General features: G+C 35.0%; 1 protein-coding gene across 5 annotated transcripts in view; it reads right to left on the reverse strand.

The window, feature by feature from the left end:
- St7l (suppression of tumorigenicity 7 like) overlaps window positions 1–14,460 on the reverse strand; it is a 131,741-nt gene that overhangs the window by 106,897 nt on the left and 10,384 nt on the right. For all 5 annotated transcript variants that reach the window (XM_090334435.1, XM_090334439.1, XM_090334436.1 and 2 more), the window contains exons 4-6: window positions 11,524–11,578; window positions 10,330–10,445; window positions 1,639–1,717 (exon numbers count right to left, since the gene is read on the reverse strand). In XM_090334435.1, the coding sequence (XP_090190561.1) occupies window positions 1,639–1,717; window positions 10,330–10,445; window positions 11,524–11,578 (250 nt within the window). The remainder of the gene's footprint in view (window positions 1–1,638; window positions 1,718–10,329; window positions 10,446–11,523; window positions 11,579–14,460) is intronic.

A 14,460-nucleotide genomic window follows, 5' to 3' on the forward strand; every position in this document is an offset into this window, starting at 1 on the left:
GCTTTAATTTCCTATTTGTGAACAATAGGAAAGTTAGATATGCAAATATAGCCTGCTTTTCTGAGCATGCTCAGTATTGACCAAGGATGGAGGCTTTGAGATTCCCAGAATACATAAAGGCCTGTCAAAGTCCTGATTCCCCAGCCTTCCTCATAAGCATTCTGATTTTTCTAATATTTTTGGCCCAGGTTTATCCCTTACATTCCGTTTCAAGATTTTTCCGTTTCAAGATTTTTCAATGACTATCCCCCTGAATAGTTAATTCAATGCTGAGAGAATTTCAGTTAACAGAAATCAAGGCAAGCCCTTTTAGAGGGTCCATAGGGAGCCATTATATAAGGAAAACTACAGACATAGTTCTTTAAGAATAATGTACATTCTGTTTCCACTATAAATCAATATTGGGAATATGTATTATCTTCAAGGGTGCCATTCACCTAGAGCCCAGCGAAAGGAATCATCCCAAGTTAAAATAACCATAAAGCTCCCATAGAAATTTAGATTATTTTAAGCATCCACAATATTATTCTAAACATTTATTTTACAGAGTTTTAGTAAAGTTGATTATGGAAGTTTTTACAAGTTTAGTCCTTGTTATTTATCTATTTATTGATTAGTTTTTAATTTTGGTGATACTGGACTTTGAACTTAGCATCTGATGCTTGCAAGGCAGGTGCTCTATTGCTTCATATCCCCAGTCCTTTTCCTGCGTTAGTTCCTTTTCAAGTAAGGTCTTGAATTTTTGCTGGGGCTGGCGTCACACCACAATGCTCATTCCTACCTATGGCTTTCCCTTATAGGTGGGACCGTGGGTGCATACATGCCTCATTTATTAACAGTCACTTTTGTCCAGGATAGCCTTGAATCATGATCTTCCATATCTCTGCCTTGTGAGTAGTTGAATTACAGGTATAAGCCACTGTGCTGAGTTTTAGTCACTGCTTTTGGAGTTTACTACTCTGCTACTTTGCTGTCCCTGAAGATGGTCTTCTTAATACAGATAGTATATTTATTGGGGAGTTTCAAGGGAAAACTCTAAATTCACACTCTCCTGGAAGCATTCATTGACTCATCTCAACTGGGCATATACTTTTACTCAACATTTACTTAGTAGGTAGTAGATTAATTGATTTGACTATTTAAATACTGACTCGATACTTTGCATTTTTCTTAAGATATAAAGCTGACACAGACCTATAAAAATGATGAAAAAAGTTGTAAGAGCTATATTTTATTTACCTTTAATCTTTTCTATGCCTTCAAGCCCATTAGCAACTAAACTTCACAACACAGAATGAATGTTTTCAATGAGTGATTTAAATGAAAAACAAAATTAAAACAATGGCCTAAGTATTTTAGTACACCTTTAACTATCCAGTATTAGCACCAATAATCAATATTTTCTACTTTAAAAAAAGAATTCCTAACATGTACCTACTCAAAAACATATATAAGTTGACAACTTTAGAAGCAAAATACAAATGTCAGTGAATGCTGCAAATTTTATTCTTAGTGTGCAGAAAAGGAAAGGGGACAATTAATACTATAAGTGTTTTAGGAATAGAAAAAAGGAAATACAAAAGCATTTTCCTGTGTTTCCTTTAAAATAAACTTACTTTCCACATATTTCAAACTTACTCATTGTTTAATTCTAAAGCTTGATAGGCTGCTTTGATGCGAGCTGGAGGATTTCTTTCCCTCCATGCCTTCTGCATAACTGTAGGAAAAATATTTCAAAAAGTGGATGAGATGATAAACAAATAATAATCTTATGCAAATTGCATGAAGAATGCGCTAGAGGAGCAAATAAAACCTTAAATAACATGTTCTTAAATATATGAAACAAGGAACTAAGTCACTAGCTTACATTAATTGTATGAGAAAACTGCATTAAATTTGGAAAGTTTTCATATAGCAAAAAATTTCTACGATTTATATGAATAACAACATTTAAGGTACTTAACTAAGTTAATTACATCATTATTATACATATATAAGTACATATAAAATTATGTTTGAGTAACAAATTAGATTATAATCAATACAAAATATTCCAGTTCCACTTTTTACAATTATGAAAAGATTCTATGTTAAAAATATACAAAAACTTAAAAACAAAGTCTTTGTATGCTCAATGATTCACTATAGAATGATGTGTAAATTTGTATGTTGTATGACAACTGGAAAGAGAAAATGTACTAACTCAAAATGCTATGCATCTCTGGAAAATGTCAGCTTTGCCAGAATTTAATAAAAGCCTTGAGTTAGGATTTCTCTGGAATAATAGTACTAATTTTGCTATTATTTGCCATACCAAAATCTTTGTTTCACTTTAAATGCTAAGTTTCTTATAAGTTAAACAAACAGGTAAAAAATAGATTTCTAAATGTAAAATAGATTTCTAAATCTACCCTATTTTAAGTTTGACAAGAAAAATGGAGAACCTATGACTATTGATTTTGGAATTTTTCAGACATAATAATATAGAAAATGAGTTTTCCTTTAGAACGAAATACTAGTCTTGGCTTAGAAAAGGAGACAATATATTCCACTGTAAAACAAAAATATATTTCTCATATCAAAAATGTCATCAGTTAGCTGACAGCTAGTGCTTCCTAAACTTGAAAAATTGATGTGTCAGCACCCATTTGATATTGACCAGGTAGAGAACATCATTCTGCAAAAATTCTAAAATATGGGGCCAGGAGTTTGGCCTAGTGATAGAGTGCTTGCCTAGTATGCACGAAGACCTGGGTTCAATTCCTCAGTACCACATACATAGAAAAAAGCCAGAAGTAGTGCTGAGGCTCAAGTGGTAGAGCTCTGGCCCTGAAAGTCCAAGGACAGTGTTCAGGCTCTGAGCTCAAGCCCAGGACTGGCAAAAAAAACAAACAAAATCTAAAATACCATGATAATTTGACATTTTGGAAGATGAGTCTCTCTTCTATAAGCTATATAATGTTTAAAGTAAATTTTTAATGGTGAATCTTAACCAACATTTTATTGGAGATTCTGCTATATTAGATGTATATCACATCTATATCAAATATCCATTATATATCATAACCATTTTCCTTTTGAGCAAATGCTTTCCTGCAATAAAAATAGTATAACAATCTTTCCATGTTTTTTTTCTATCTTGTAATAGCTGATAAAATACTTCCTTTCTAGAACAGCAGTTCCAGTTGGTTAAAATATATGTACCTTTTAAAAGATTTTGGATATATGTACTCAAACTCCACAATATTAATTTATATTCTCAAGAGGTGTCAGAGTGACAGTATTTCTACTTTCTTACCAATATATTATAGGTTGAGTGCCAAATCCTTATCCAAAATTTGAAATGCTCCAAAATCTAAAACATAGAACTACAAATAGAGAATTCCACACTTGACTTCATGTGATGGTTTATGGTCAAAACACAAGCATACTAAAAATATTATATAAAACTACCTTCATCTATTTATATTAGATATATATGAAGCATATGTGAATTTTGTGTTTAAATTTGGGCTCTATCTTCAAGATATCTCATTTTTTAAATTAAATGTTCTCAAAATTGAAAAAATCTGAACTCTAAAACACTTTTAGTCATAACCATTCCAGATAAGGAATACTCAATTTATATTATCAATCTTTGCTATTTTAATACACGAAGCAATCTCATTTTCATTTGTTTGTTTTCATTTCTAGTGATGTTATATAATCCCCTTGTAGGTACCTTTTCTTATTCTTATGTTTTCATATACTCTATCCAATCTTTCAAGACTATTCTTCACAATCAAGGCAGCCCTAAGCCTAAAAGAAAGGCGGAAATAAAGTTGAGGAAGAAAAATGAATATTTTTTCTAAAATAAGGCCTAGGAATAATTTAAAGCAAAATGCCAATTTAATACTCAATGTTCTAAGAGACCATGATATGACTAAAAATTAACTAACACAAGCAATTAGCAATTTGCTCAAGTTTATCTTTTAAGTTAAACAATACTCTAAAAAACACAAAAGAACAGCAGTAATCACCAAGTCAGTGGTCACAAATGTAAATGCTTATAAAAGCTAAGCAGGAAACAACAACAAAAATCTAAAACCTCATGTACAACTTAATTCTCTTTGTTTTCTACAAAATGGAAATTTGGGTCCAGTCTTCTATTTTCCAGTTAGAGGTGTAAATTTGGATTTCAATGTGAAATCTCTTTATTTATTTTCTTTTTGAGACAAGGTAATTACTCTATTGCCTAGGCTGACCCTGAACTCCTGAACCCAAGTGCATTCCTACTCCAACCTTGTTGAGTAGAGAGGACTCTAGATATATACTACTTCCCCAGAATCCTGACTTTTAACTGTTAAAAATGAAAACAGAAAGTTCAAATATTGCTCTTGGCTGGCCCTTGAGAATATAAAGTTTGTTCTTTGACTTAAAAAGTAAATCAGTAAAATAAGAACAAAATCTAGTAATATATTAGATGGTTATAAATCAAGAGAAATATACCACATCACACATGTATATGTCACTGCCCTTTCTTTTTTTAGTATAAAGCTGCTAATATAAAGTATTGCCTTTATGTAACTATCTGAAAGGATCAAGATGTGACAGTCCATTTCTGAACTGTCATGTACAGACAAAAGTTTGTCCTTGAGCTCAGTCTTTAACTAGGTTATACATACCTCTAGATGTACATGAAACTTCTCAAGGACCAAAAGGATACATATAGATTTAAGGCAGTTGATTTCTAAAGCCTTCACTTTACTCAACTGTATGATTTTTGCTAGAATTGATTTACCCGAGGAACAGTCTTCTGATCAATCTATTCACAAAGTAGTTTTCCATTCTGACCTAACCACAATCCCTACAACCCACCACGGACAGACATATTCCCTTCTATTCTATAAAAGATTTGCTTCCTACCCATTCTGAATTTTTCTAAGACACATTGCCCTATAGTGTAAAAAAAGAACAATGGAATTTGGGTTTGAGGGTAGCTTTTGTTTGTTTGTTTAAGGTGTCACCATGAAAGCTCAGGCAGGCCTGGGCTTCTAGATCCTCCTTAGAATCCCAAGTGCTGGGGTTACAAACCAAATTCTAGCAGTGGATAGCTATTTTAAATCAATTTATCATATAAGAGGGACTCCTGACTCTTACTCATTTATTTGAACAGTGGAACGTCCATTAAGCAATAGCGTATTCTGGCTCCTGGATGTTTCAAATTAGGGAGTGATTACATTTTTTATTAGTTTCATTAGCATCCATACCCAACTACTATTAAAAAATGCATCACCTCGAATGTTGAAAATATCCTTTACAAAAAGTCAAAGGGCACATTAGTAAGAAATAATAAAAGCAAAGCCTTTTTTTGTCCAAGTGATAATCTCTAGGTAAAACTATTTTTTTTTTTTTTTTGCCAGTCTTGGGGCTTCCACTAAGGGCCTGAACACTGTCCTTGGGCTTTCTCAAAGCTAGAGCTTTACCACATAAGACACAGTGCCACTTCCAGTTTTTAATTTATATATGTGGTACTGAGAAATCAAGCCCGAGTCTGAGTCTTCGTGCATGCTAGGTACTCTACCAACTAGGCCAAACTCCCACCCCCGTTTAAGCAAAGCTTTAACATTTATCTTTTTTTTTTTTTTGGTGGGTCATGGGGCTTGAACTCTGGCCTGGGCGTTGTCCCTGAGCTCTTCAGCTCAAGGCTACCGCCCTACCTTTGAACCAAGCCCAACTTCCCATTTTCTAGAGGTTAACTGGAGATAGGAGTCTCAGGTCCTTTTGTGCCTGGGCTGGCTTTGAACCTTGGTTCTCAGATTCAGCCTCCTGAGTAGCTAGGATTACAGGTGTGAGCCACTGTGCCCAGTTTTGTCTTTCTATTTTAAAAGGTGAATTCAGTATACTTGGCTGTCATGGAGATGCAGAGTTGAAATGAAAAATGAAATCAGCATTTTCCGTCAGAAAACAAGTATAATTTGAATGATAGAATTGACAATGAAGATACTCACCCAATTAGGTTATATGAAAGATATTCTGAAATTTAAAGAGCTAAGTAAGTAGCTTCAAGGATTTGACAAAAATATAGTTAAATATGTGTAACTCAATTAAAATATTACATGATATTCACATGTTTCTCCATTGCAATACAGGCTTTCATGTTTTTATTTACTAGTTAAAATAAATTTAATTTCCCCTAAAAACAACAACAATAAAAAGTTTAAGATATATCATAACATTTAAAACTTCATGGTCAAATGAATTTTAAACTTCAATATTTTTTTTTTTTTTTTTTATTGCCAGTCCTGGGCTTGACCTCAGGGTCTGAGCACTGTCCTTGGACTTTCTCAAGGCTAGAGCTCTACCACTAGAGCCTCAGCACCACTTCTGGCTTTTTTCTATGTATGTGGTACCGAGGAATCGAACCCGGGTCTTCATTCATGCTAGGCAAGCACTTTAACCACTAGGCCAAACTCCCAGTCCCAAACTTCAATATTTTATATAAAATGGCTATTGTAGGAAAGTCTGAAAGTATGATAAAAGACTCTCAAGTAAAAATATAAAAAAATTATACAAGGATGCAGAATATATGAACATTTAAGAAAAATAGATTTCTAGGCTGGTTGTAATAGTATATTCCTGTAGTCCTAGCACTAGGGAGGCTAGGCAGAAAGTTCTTGAATTTGAGGTCAATGTAGATAGGCCATATAGAAAGACTCCTAACAAACATAAAGCAAGCAGCAAACAAAACCAACCAACCAACCAAAGGGAACTTAAAAGTTTACTACTGCAAAAGAAAAAAAAAGCACATGTTTATCTAGTTTTCAATGGAAGTCTTGAACTATTTCATAGCAGAGACTGGTGTGGTTCACTAGTATCTTTTATAGACTCATGCAGAGGCCCTGGGTTCGGTATCAGCATAGATACCCACATACACAAACACAGCAAAAAATAGTAATTTGATTCCATAGTATACATCTAAGTATAAGGTACAGGGCCAGGAGTGTGGTCTAGTGGTAGAGTGCTTGCCTGGCACTCTATCATGTACACAGAAATGGCCAAAGTGGTGCTGTGGCTCAACGGCAGCGTGCTAGCCTTGAGAAGGCTCAAGGACAGTGCCCAAGCCCTGAGTTCAAGCCCCCAGGACTGGGGGAAAAAAACCAACTAACTAGAAAGTACAGTATTTAAAAAAAAATGATATTTTGCAATATGCCAAAATCGTATTTGTTGTAATCTTTTAGTCTTATAATATCAACTTAAAAATATGTGAAAGGACACATATATTTTTCAAAACTATTTCAGAAGATACTCAAAAATGTTTTAAGATCACTAGCTTTAATGGAAAAACACAGGATCTATCTGAAAAGACTACTGATATTGGGGCTGGGAGTTTGGCCTAGTGGTTAAAGTGCTTGCCTAGCATGCATGAAGACCCGGGTCCGATTCTTCGGTACCACATACATAGAAAAAAGCCAGAGTGGTGCTGAGGCTCAAGTGGTAGAGCTCTAGCCTTGAGAAAGCCCAAGGACAATGCTCAGGCCCTGAGCTCAAGCCCAGGACTGGCAAAAAAAAAAAAAAAAAGGCTACTGATATTTGTAATTCTATGAGGAAAATGAGGCCTAATATTAAGTTACCTCAGCTGTTAAAGTTATCATACAATATTATTATTCTATTGCAAGTAATTTCCTTTACACATACATTTTTTGGGTCAATACTAGGGTTTGAACTCAGGGTTCTATGCTTGCTAGGTAGGTACTCATCATTTTAGCCATATCCCTCACCCTATCTCAGTCTAAATATGTTTGTTGTTAGTGTAAACATTAAGCATATAAACAAAAAAGTAATTGTTTTTTTTTTCTTCTATACTTGGGTTTGAACTCTGGCCCTGGGTAGATGAACATTTTTTTGTTTGTTTGTTTGTTTGTTTTTTGCCAGTCCTAGGCTTGAGCTCAGGGCCTGAGGACTGTCCTTGGATTTTTCTCAAGGCTAGAATTCTACTACTTGAGACTCAGCACCACTTCTGGCTTTTTCGAAGTATGTGGTACCAAGGAATCGATCCTGGGTCTTCGTGCATGCTAGGCAAGCACTCTACCACTAAGCCAAACTCCTGGCCCAAGATGAACATTTTATATAACCATACCTAGATTCCTGGACTTCTTGCTACTGTCTACACTTAATATATTTAGCACAGCAAAGATGTATCACTTTTTGAAACTGCCTTATTCAAGCCCATATTAGTAATTTTCTATCAGTCAATAGAAGTTAGAATGATGGTTAAAAAAAAGTACTTGAGCTTGAAACCCAGTCTCACAATTAATTAGCTATTAGACTCATTACAGTTTCTTTCTTTTTAAAATAGGCTAGTAATAGTGTTTACTTCATAAAGTGATTTTAAAATCAAACCAAAACATCTATAAATTTCTAGTGCCTAGTATATATTTGCCAAGTGTTAGCTATTAGTGAAATTGTTTAGGACATTTATTTATATGCCTTCACTTATACATGCTTTTTGTGTGTATGTATTGGCCTGGGCTTGAACTCAAGGCTGGATACCACATCGAGCTTTTTCACTCAAGGCTGGTGTTCTGCCACTTGAGCCATAACTGCATTTCTAACATTTTGTTAGCTAATTAGAGATAAGAGTCTTGTAGACTTTCCTGCTTGGGCTGGCTTTGAACCACAATCTTCAAATCCCATCCTCCTGAGTAGCTAGAATTATAGGTGTGAGCTACCAGCACCTTACTCATTCATAATACTTTTAACATAGAAAGAACAAATATTATTTATAGTAAGACAAGCAATGTGCTCTATGACAGGGATTCAAAAATGAGAAGAAAACATCTCTGATCTGATCTATAAAAGGTTTCATATTGTTAGAGAAGACAAACATGAGAGCACTGCGATAACATTAATAAATAAATGCTGCTGGCTGAATTAATAAATCAGCATTAATTTATAAGGTTTAGACTAAGCACTATAGTACTATAGAACAAAGTGCTCGACTCTGATAGAATAGCCAAGAGAAGGCTACTGTAGAGTTGATTTTTAATTTGGATATTGAAATATACATAAGGAAAGTGAGGGCATTAAGAGTAGAACTTATGGGGCTGGGAGTTTGGCCTAGTGGTAAAGTGCTTGCCTAGCATGTATGAAGACCCGGGTTCAATTCCTTGGTACCACATAGAAAAAAGCTGGAAGTGGTGCTGAGGCTCATGTGGTAGAGCTCTAACCTTGAGAAAGTCCAAGGACAGTGCTCAGGCCCTGAGCTCAAGCCCAGGACTGGCCAAAAAAAAAAAAGAATAGAACTTATGAAAACATCTGTCTTGAAGCTGCATAATACAGTCTTACCACTTGCTTCCCAGAGCTTAACTATATATGCTAAACAAACCCTCTATCAATGAACTAAACACAGACATTTCTTAATATACATGTTTATCTTATAACTAGAACAAAATATATTTTATAGCTTTCTACATGCCTCATACAGCCCCTTTAACGTGTAATTTTTAGGTATACTTGATTTGCTTGGTCTGCAAGGTTTTGCTGATCCAAAATGTATCTAAATAATAAAAAAGTATCTTTTAAAATCTTATAAGAATACATTAACCTAGGGGCCGGGAGTTTGGCCTAGTGGTAGAGTGCTTGCATAGCATGCACAAAGACCAGGGTTCGATTCCTCAGTACCACATTCATAGAAAAAGCTGGCAGTGGCGCTGCGGCTCAAGTGGTAGAGCTCTAGCCTTGAGAAAGAGCAAGAACAGTGATCAGGCCCTGAGCTCAAGCCCAGGACTTCCAAAGAAAAAAAAAAAGAATACATTAATCTAGTTTATAATCACATTTAATTTTAATTTGTCTGTAATGGAAATATCAGATATATAGGCACAAACTTAGTAATCGCAGTGATCCTATCTGAAAAATTACTAAAGTAAAAAAGGCCACGGAGCCAGGTGACCATGACTCATATCTGCAATCCTAGCTACTCAGGTTGAGATCTGAAGACTGTGGTTTGAAAGCCATGATGAGAAAATCCATGTGACTCTTATCCTCAATAAACCAGAAAGAAAGCCAGAAATAGAGTTGTGGTTCAAAAGAAGCTCAAGGATAGTGACCATGCCCTGACTTCAAGTTCCAGAACTAGCACAATAAACAAACGAACAAACAAATAGGCCAAATTTATGGTTGCCTATCAAGCATAATTCAAACCCCAGTATTCTGCAGTATGATTCTGCAGTAACAGCTACTGCTGCTGCTGATAATGATGATGTAATTATCCTAGGCCAAGAGAATTTCAGTAACACTAAAAAACTTTTTCATAGTTATTGTGTACACCATGAATCAAAAAGTACATACCTGTGTCTGAAGGACGTAAAAAATCAGTATCACAGGTGAAAAATGTCTGATGATCCTGTGCTGACAAGTTCATGTCATAGTAGGTAAGTGGCTCTTTACCAGTCACCCAAGTGTATCTTTACCAAAATACAAGAAAATGTTTAAATTGGGCATAGAGAACAATTTTCTATTTTAAAAGACAGTAAACCCTAAAAACATGACTAAAAAGTCTACTTCAGCATGTTCTTAAAGCGTGGTATACTCAGTAATAGCAAAAGAAAGAAACTACAAACTACCTATGAGGTGATAATACCCAAACAACAAACAAAAAACTATCAAATCTTAAAACAGTCATACCTAACTGGAAGATTAGTATATAAAATTCTATTATACTACCTGTCCTGCTTTTTTTTTTAATTTCCGCTGTAGTAATTTTTTAAAAAATAAAAGGAAAACCTGGAGCTCTATAATTCAAGCTACTTGGGAGTTGGAGATCAATACTAACTGAGCAAAAATGCTAATGTTATAGCATTCAGGTCCTGGATTCAAGTCCTAGAACTGGAACATACATGCACAAACACAAACACACACACACACACACACACACACACACACACACAAATAAAGGAAGAAAATCACTTGTTTATACCCTTTGATTCAGAAATTTCAATGTTAAAAATCTAGGATGCTGATGTGGAATGATCATGAGCTCTAAGAAAACCTAAGCTATATAGTATGACCTGATTCCTATAGCTTATGCTCATAATCCTAGATATTCAGGAGGCTGAGATCTGAGAATCATAGTTCAAAGCCAGAACCAGCATGAATCTGTGAGACTCATATCTCCAATTAATTACCAAAAGGCCTGAAGTAGACCTGTGACTCAAATGGTAGAATGCTAGCCTATCTTCCAGCTACAAACATCAACTCTCAGCCTCCTGAGTAGCTAGTGCTACAGGTGTGAACCAGTAGGTGCCTTGCTTGTTTTAAATTTTTTTTGATGTATATGATTTTTTTGGTGGTGTATGATTATCAACTCAAAACTCTATAGGCTAATGCAGGAGACTTACAAGTTCAAAGCCAATCTGTGCTACATGGTAAGACTTGGCTGGACACACACACACACACACACACACACACACACACACACACACACACAATTTTTATGGTACTTTGCCTCAGAGACAGATTTGCATCAAAAGAAAAATATATTACCTCCTATATTCTGCTCCTCTGAAAAGGTTTAGAGGATTTCTCCATACCTTACATTCTGAAAAACAATGAGGGAAAGAAGAAGAAAATATAGAATTTAACTCTTTAACCAACATTTATTGTCAGCCTGTGATGTGCTAAGCAGATGTTACAAATCTGAACAAAGTATAAATTATCCCTCTTTCAAACGGTATAGACTTAAGTCTACTTTTTCTTATTTTTGTCTCTGTAGTATTTTACCCACAAATCAGTTATAGCATTTACTACATTGCAAGGTGGTTATCTCTTTACTTTTCAGTTTCCCCTCAACTATGATCTCCTAAAATGATACATTAATTCTTGCATTCCTGAAGCCTACCAGAGCATGTGAACTGATTTGTTTAATTTAATTATATACAGAATGAAAGTCAGTCATGAAAACTCTGAACTGAACAACATAACAAGTACTATAATAAAGATAAGTTCTACTCTAAGACGCAAAAAGGTAAATTTTTCTCTTAGGAAATTAAGAAAGGCTTACACAAAAATGTAATATATTAGCTGTCAAAGAATTATTATAAAAGACGAACAGAGCCAGGGGCCGGTAGCTCACACCTATAATCCTAGCTACTCAGGAGGCTGAGTTCTGAGGACTGTTAGTTCAAAGCCATCCAAGGCATGAAAGTCTATAGGACTCTTATCTCCAATTAACCACCAGAAAACTGGTAGTGGCGCTGTGACTCAAAGTGATAGAGCATTAGCCTTGATCTGAATAGCTCAGGGATAGTACCCAGGTCCTGAGTCTAAGCCCCACATCCAATCAAAAAAAAAATAAATAGGAAGCAGGAAATATCATAAAACTTCATAGTATGTTTAGGTTGCTTGTAGGTATGGAAGAAATAAGATGGAAAACTAAATGATAAAAGATAGACTTAAAATTGCTGAAGAGCTTATGTACCATATTATAGAGTTCAGATATTATCCTTAGTCTATCAGAAGCCATAAAAATATATACACAGAAGCAGGAGGAGCAATATCAAACTCATTTTATGAAGCTAATATTATTCTCATCCCCAAACCAGGGAAAGACCCAACAAAAAAAAGAAAACTGCCGACCTATCTCTCTAATGAACACAGACGCAAAACTCCTCAATAAAATACTAGCCAACAGAATCCAGAAACAAATTTAAAAAATTATACACTACGATCAAACAGGTTTCATCCCATAGATGCAAGGCTGGTTTAACATTTGCAAATCAATCAATGAATACACAAGAATACACAATCAATGAATCACATCAAGAGCTAAGGATAAAAATCATATGATAATTTCTCTGGATGCAGAGAAGGCATATGACAAAATACAACATCCATTCATGTTGAAAGCACTAGAAAAAATAGGAATAAGAGGTACATTCCTTAAAATAATTAAAGCCATGTATGACAAACCTACAGCCAGTATTATACTAAATGGTGAAAGACTGGAACCATTTACCTTAAAATCAGGAACTAGACAGGGATGCCCACTCTCTCCACTTCTCTTCAATATAGTGCTGGAACCCTTAGCCAGAGCAATAAGGCAAGAAAAGGACATCAAAGGGATCCACATAGGGAAAGAAGAAATTAAACTATCCCTATTAGCAGATGACATAATCCTCTACTTGAGTGACCCAATAAGCTCCACTCCCAAACTCCTAGAATTAATGAACTACTTTAACAAAGTGGCAGGATACAAAATTAACCTTCATAAGTCAGTAGCCTTCTTGTATACCAACAACACACAAATAGAAGGCCAAATCAAGAAAATGATCCCATTCTCAATAATCCCCAAGAGAATAAATTACTTAAGAATTAACTTAACCAAAGATGTAAAGGAATTTATTTAATGAAAACTATAAAAACCTGACAAAAGAAATTAAAGAGGACACTAGGAAATGGAAAGACATCCCATGCTCATGGTTAGGGAGAACCAAAATAGTGAAAATGGCTATACTGCCAAAATTAATATACAAATTCAATCAAAATCCTAAAGACATTCTTTACTGAAATAGAAGATACAATCCAAAGGTTCATATGGAACAAGAAAAGACCCAGAATAGCCAAAACAATTGTAGGCAAAAAGAGCAATGCAGGTGGTATTATATTACCAGACTTCAAACTCTACTATAGAGCCATAATAACAAAAACAGCATGGTACTGGCACAAAAACAGACCAAAAGATCAATGAAACAGAAAAGAAGATCCAGAAATAGAACCACATACCTATAGGCAACTTGTATTTGACAAAGGAGCCAAAGATATACAGTGGAACAAATACAGTCCAATCAATTATTGGTGCTAACAAAACTGGGCAGCCACATGCAGAAAACTAAAAATTGACCCTAGCCTTTTGCCATGCACAAGCATTAACTCAAAGTGGATCAAAGACCTCAATGTCAGACCGGAAACTGTGAAACTGCTACATGATAAGACTAGGAGAGACACTAGAACTCATAGGCACAGGCAAAAGATTCCTGAACAGAATCCCAGGGTCACAACAGATTGGAGAGAGACTTAATAAATGGGACTACCTAAAAATAAAAAGATTTTGCACAGATAAAAGCATAGCCACAAAAGCAGAGAGACAGCCAGCCAACTGGTAAAAGATATTTACCAATAATACATCTGGAAAATGTTTAATATCCAATATCTACAGGGAACTCAAGAAACTAATCCCCCCCAAATCCAACAAACCATTCACTAAATGGGCAAGGGAACTCAAGAGAGACATCAAAAAAAGAGATTAAAATGGCAGAAAAGCATATGATAAAATGTTCATCTTCCATGGTCATAAAGGAAATGCAAATAAAAACAACCCTAAGATACCACTTTACCCTAACAAGAATGGCCAAGATTTTGAACTCAGAAATGACAGATGCTGGTGGGGTTGTAGAGAAAAGGGAACCCTACTGCACTGCTGGT

This window comes from Megascapheus bottae, chromosome 6, assembly GCF_031878675.1.
Source record: "Megascapheus bottae isolate mThoBot1 chromosome 6, mThoBot2.hap1, whole genome shotgun sequence".
NCBI classification, from domain to species: domain Eukaryota; kingdom Metazoa; phylum Chordata; class Mammalia; order Rodentia; family Geomyidae; genus Megascapheus; species Megascapheus bottae.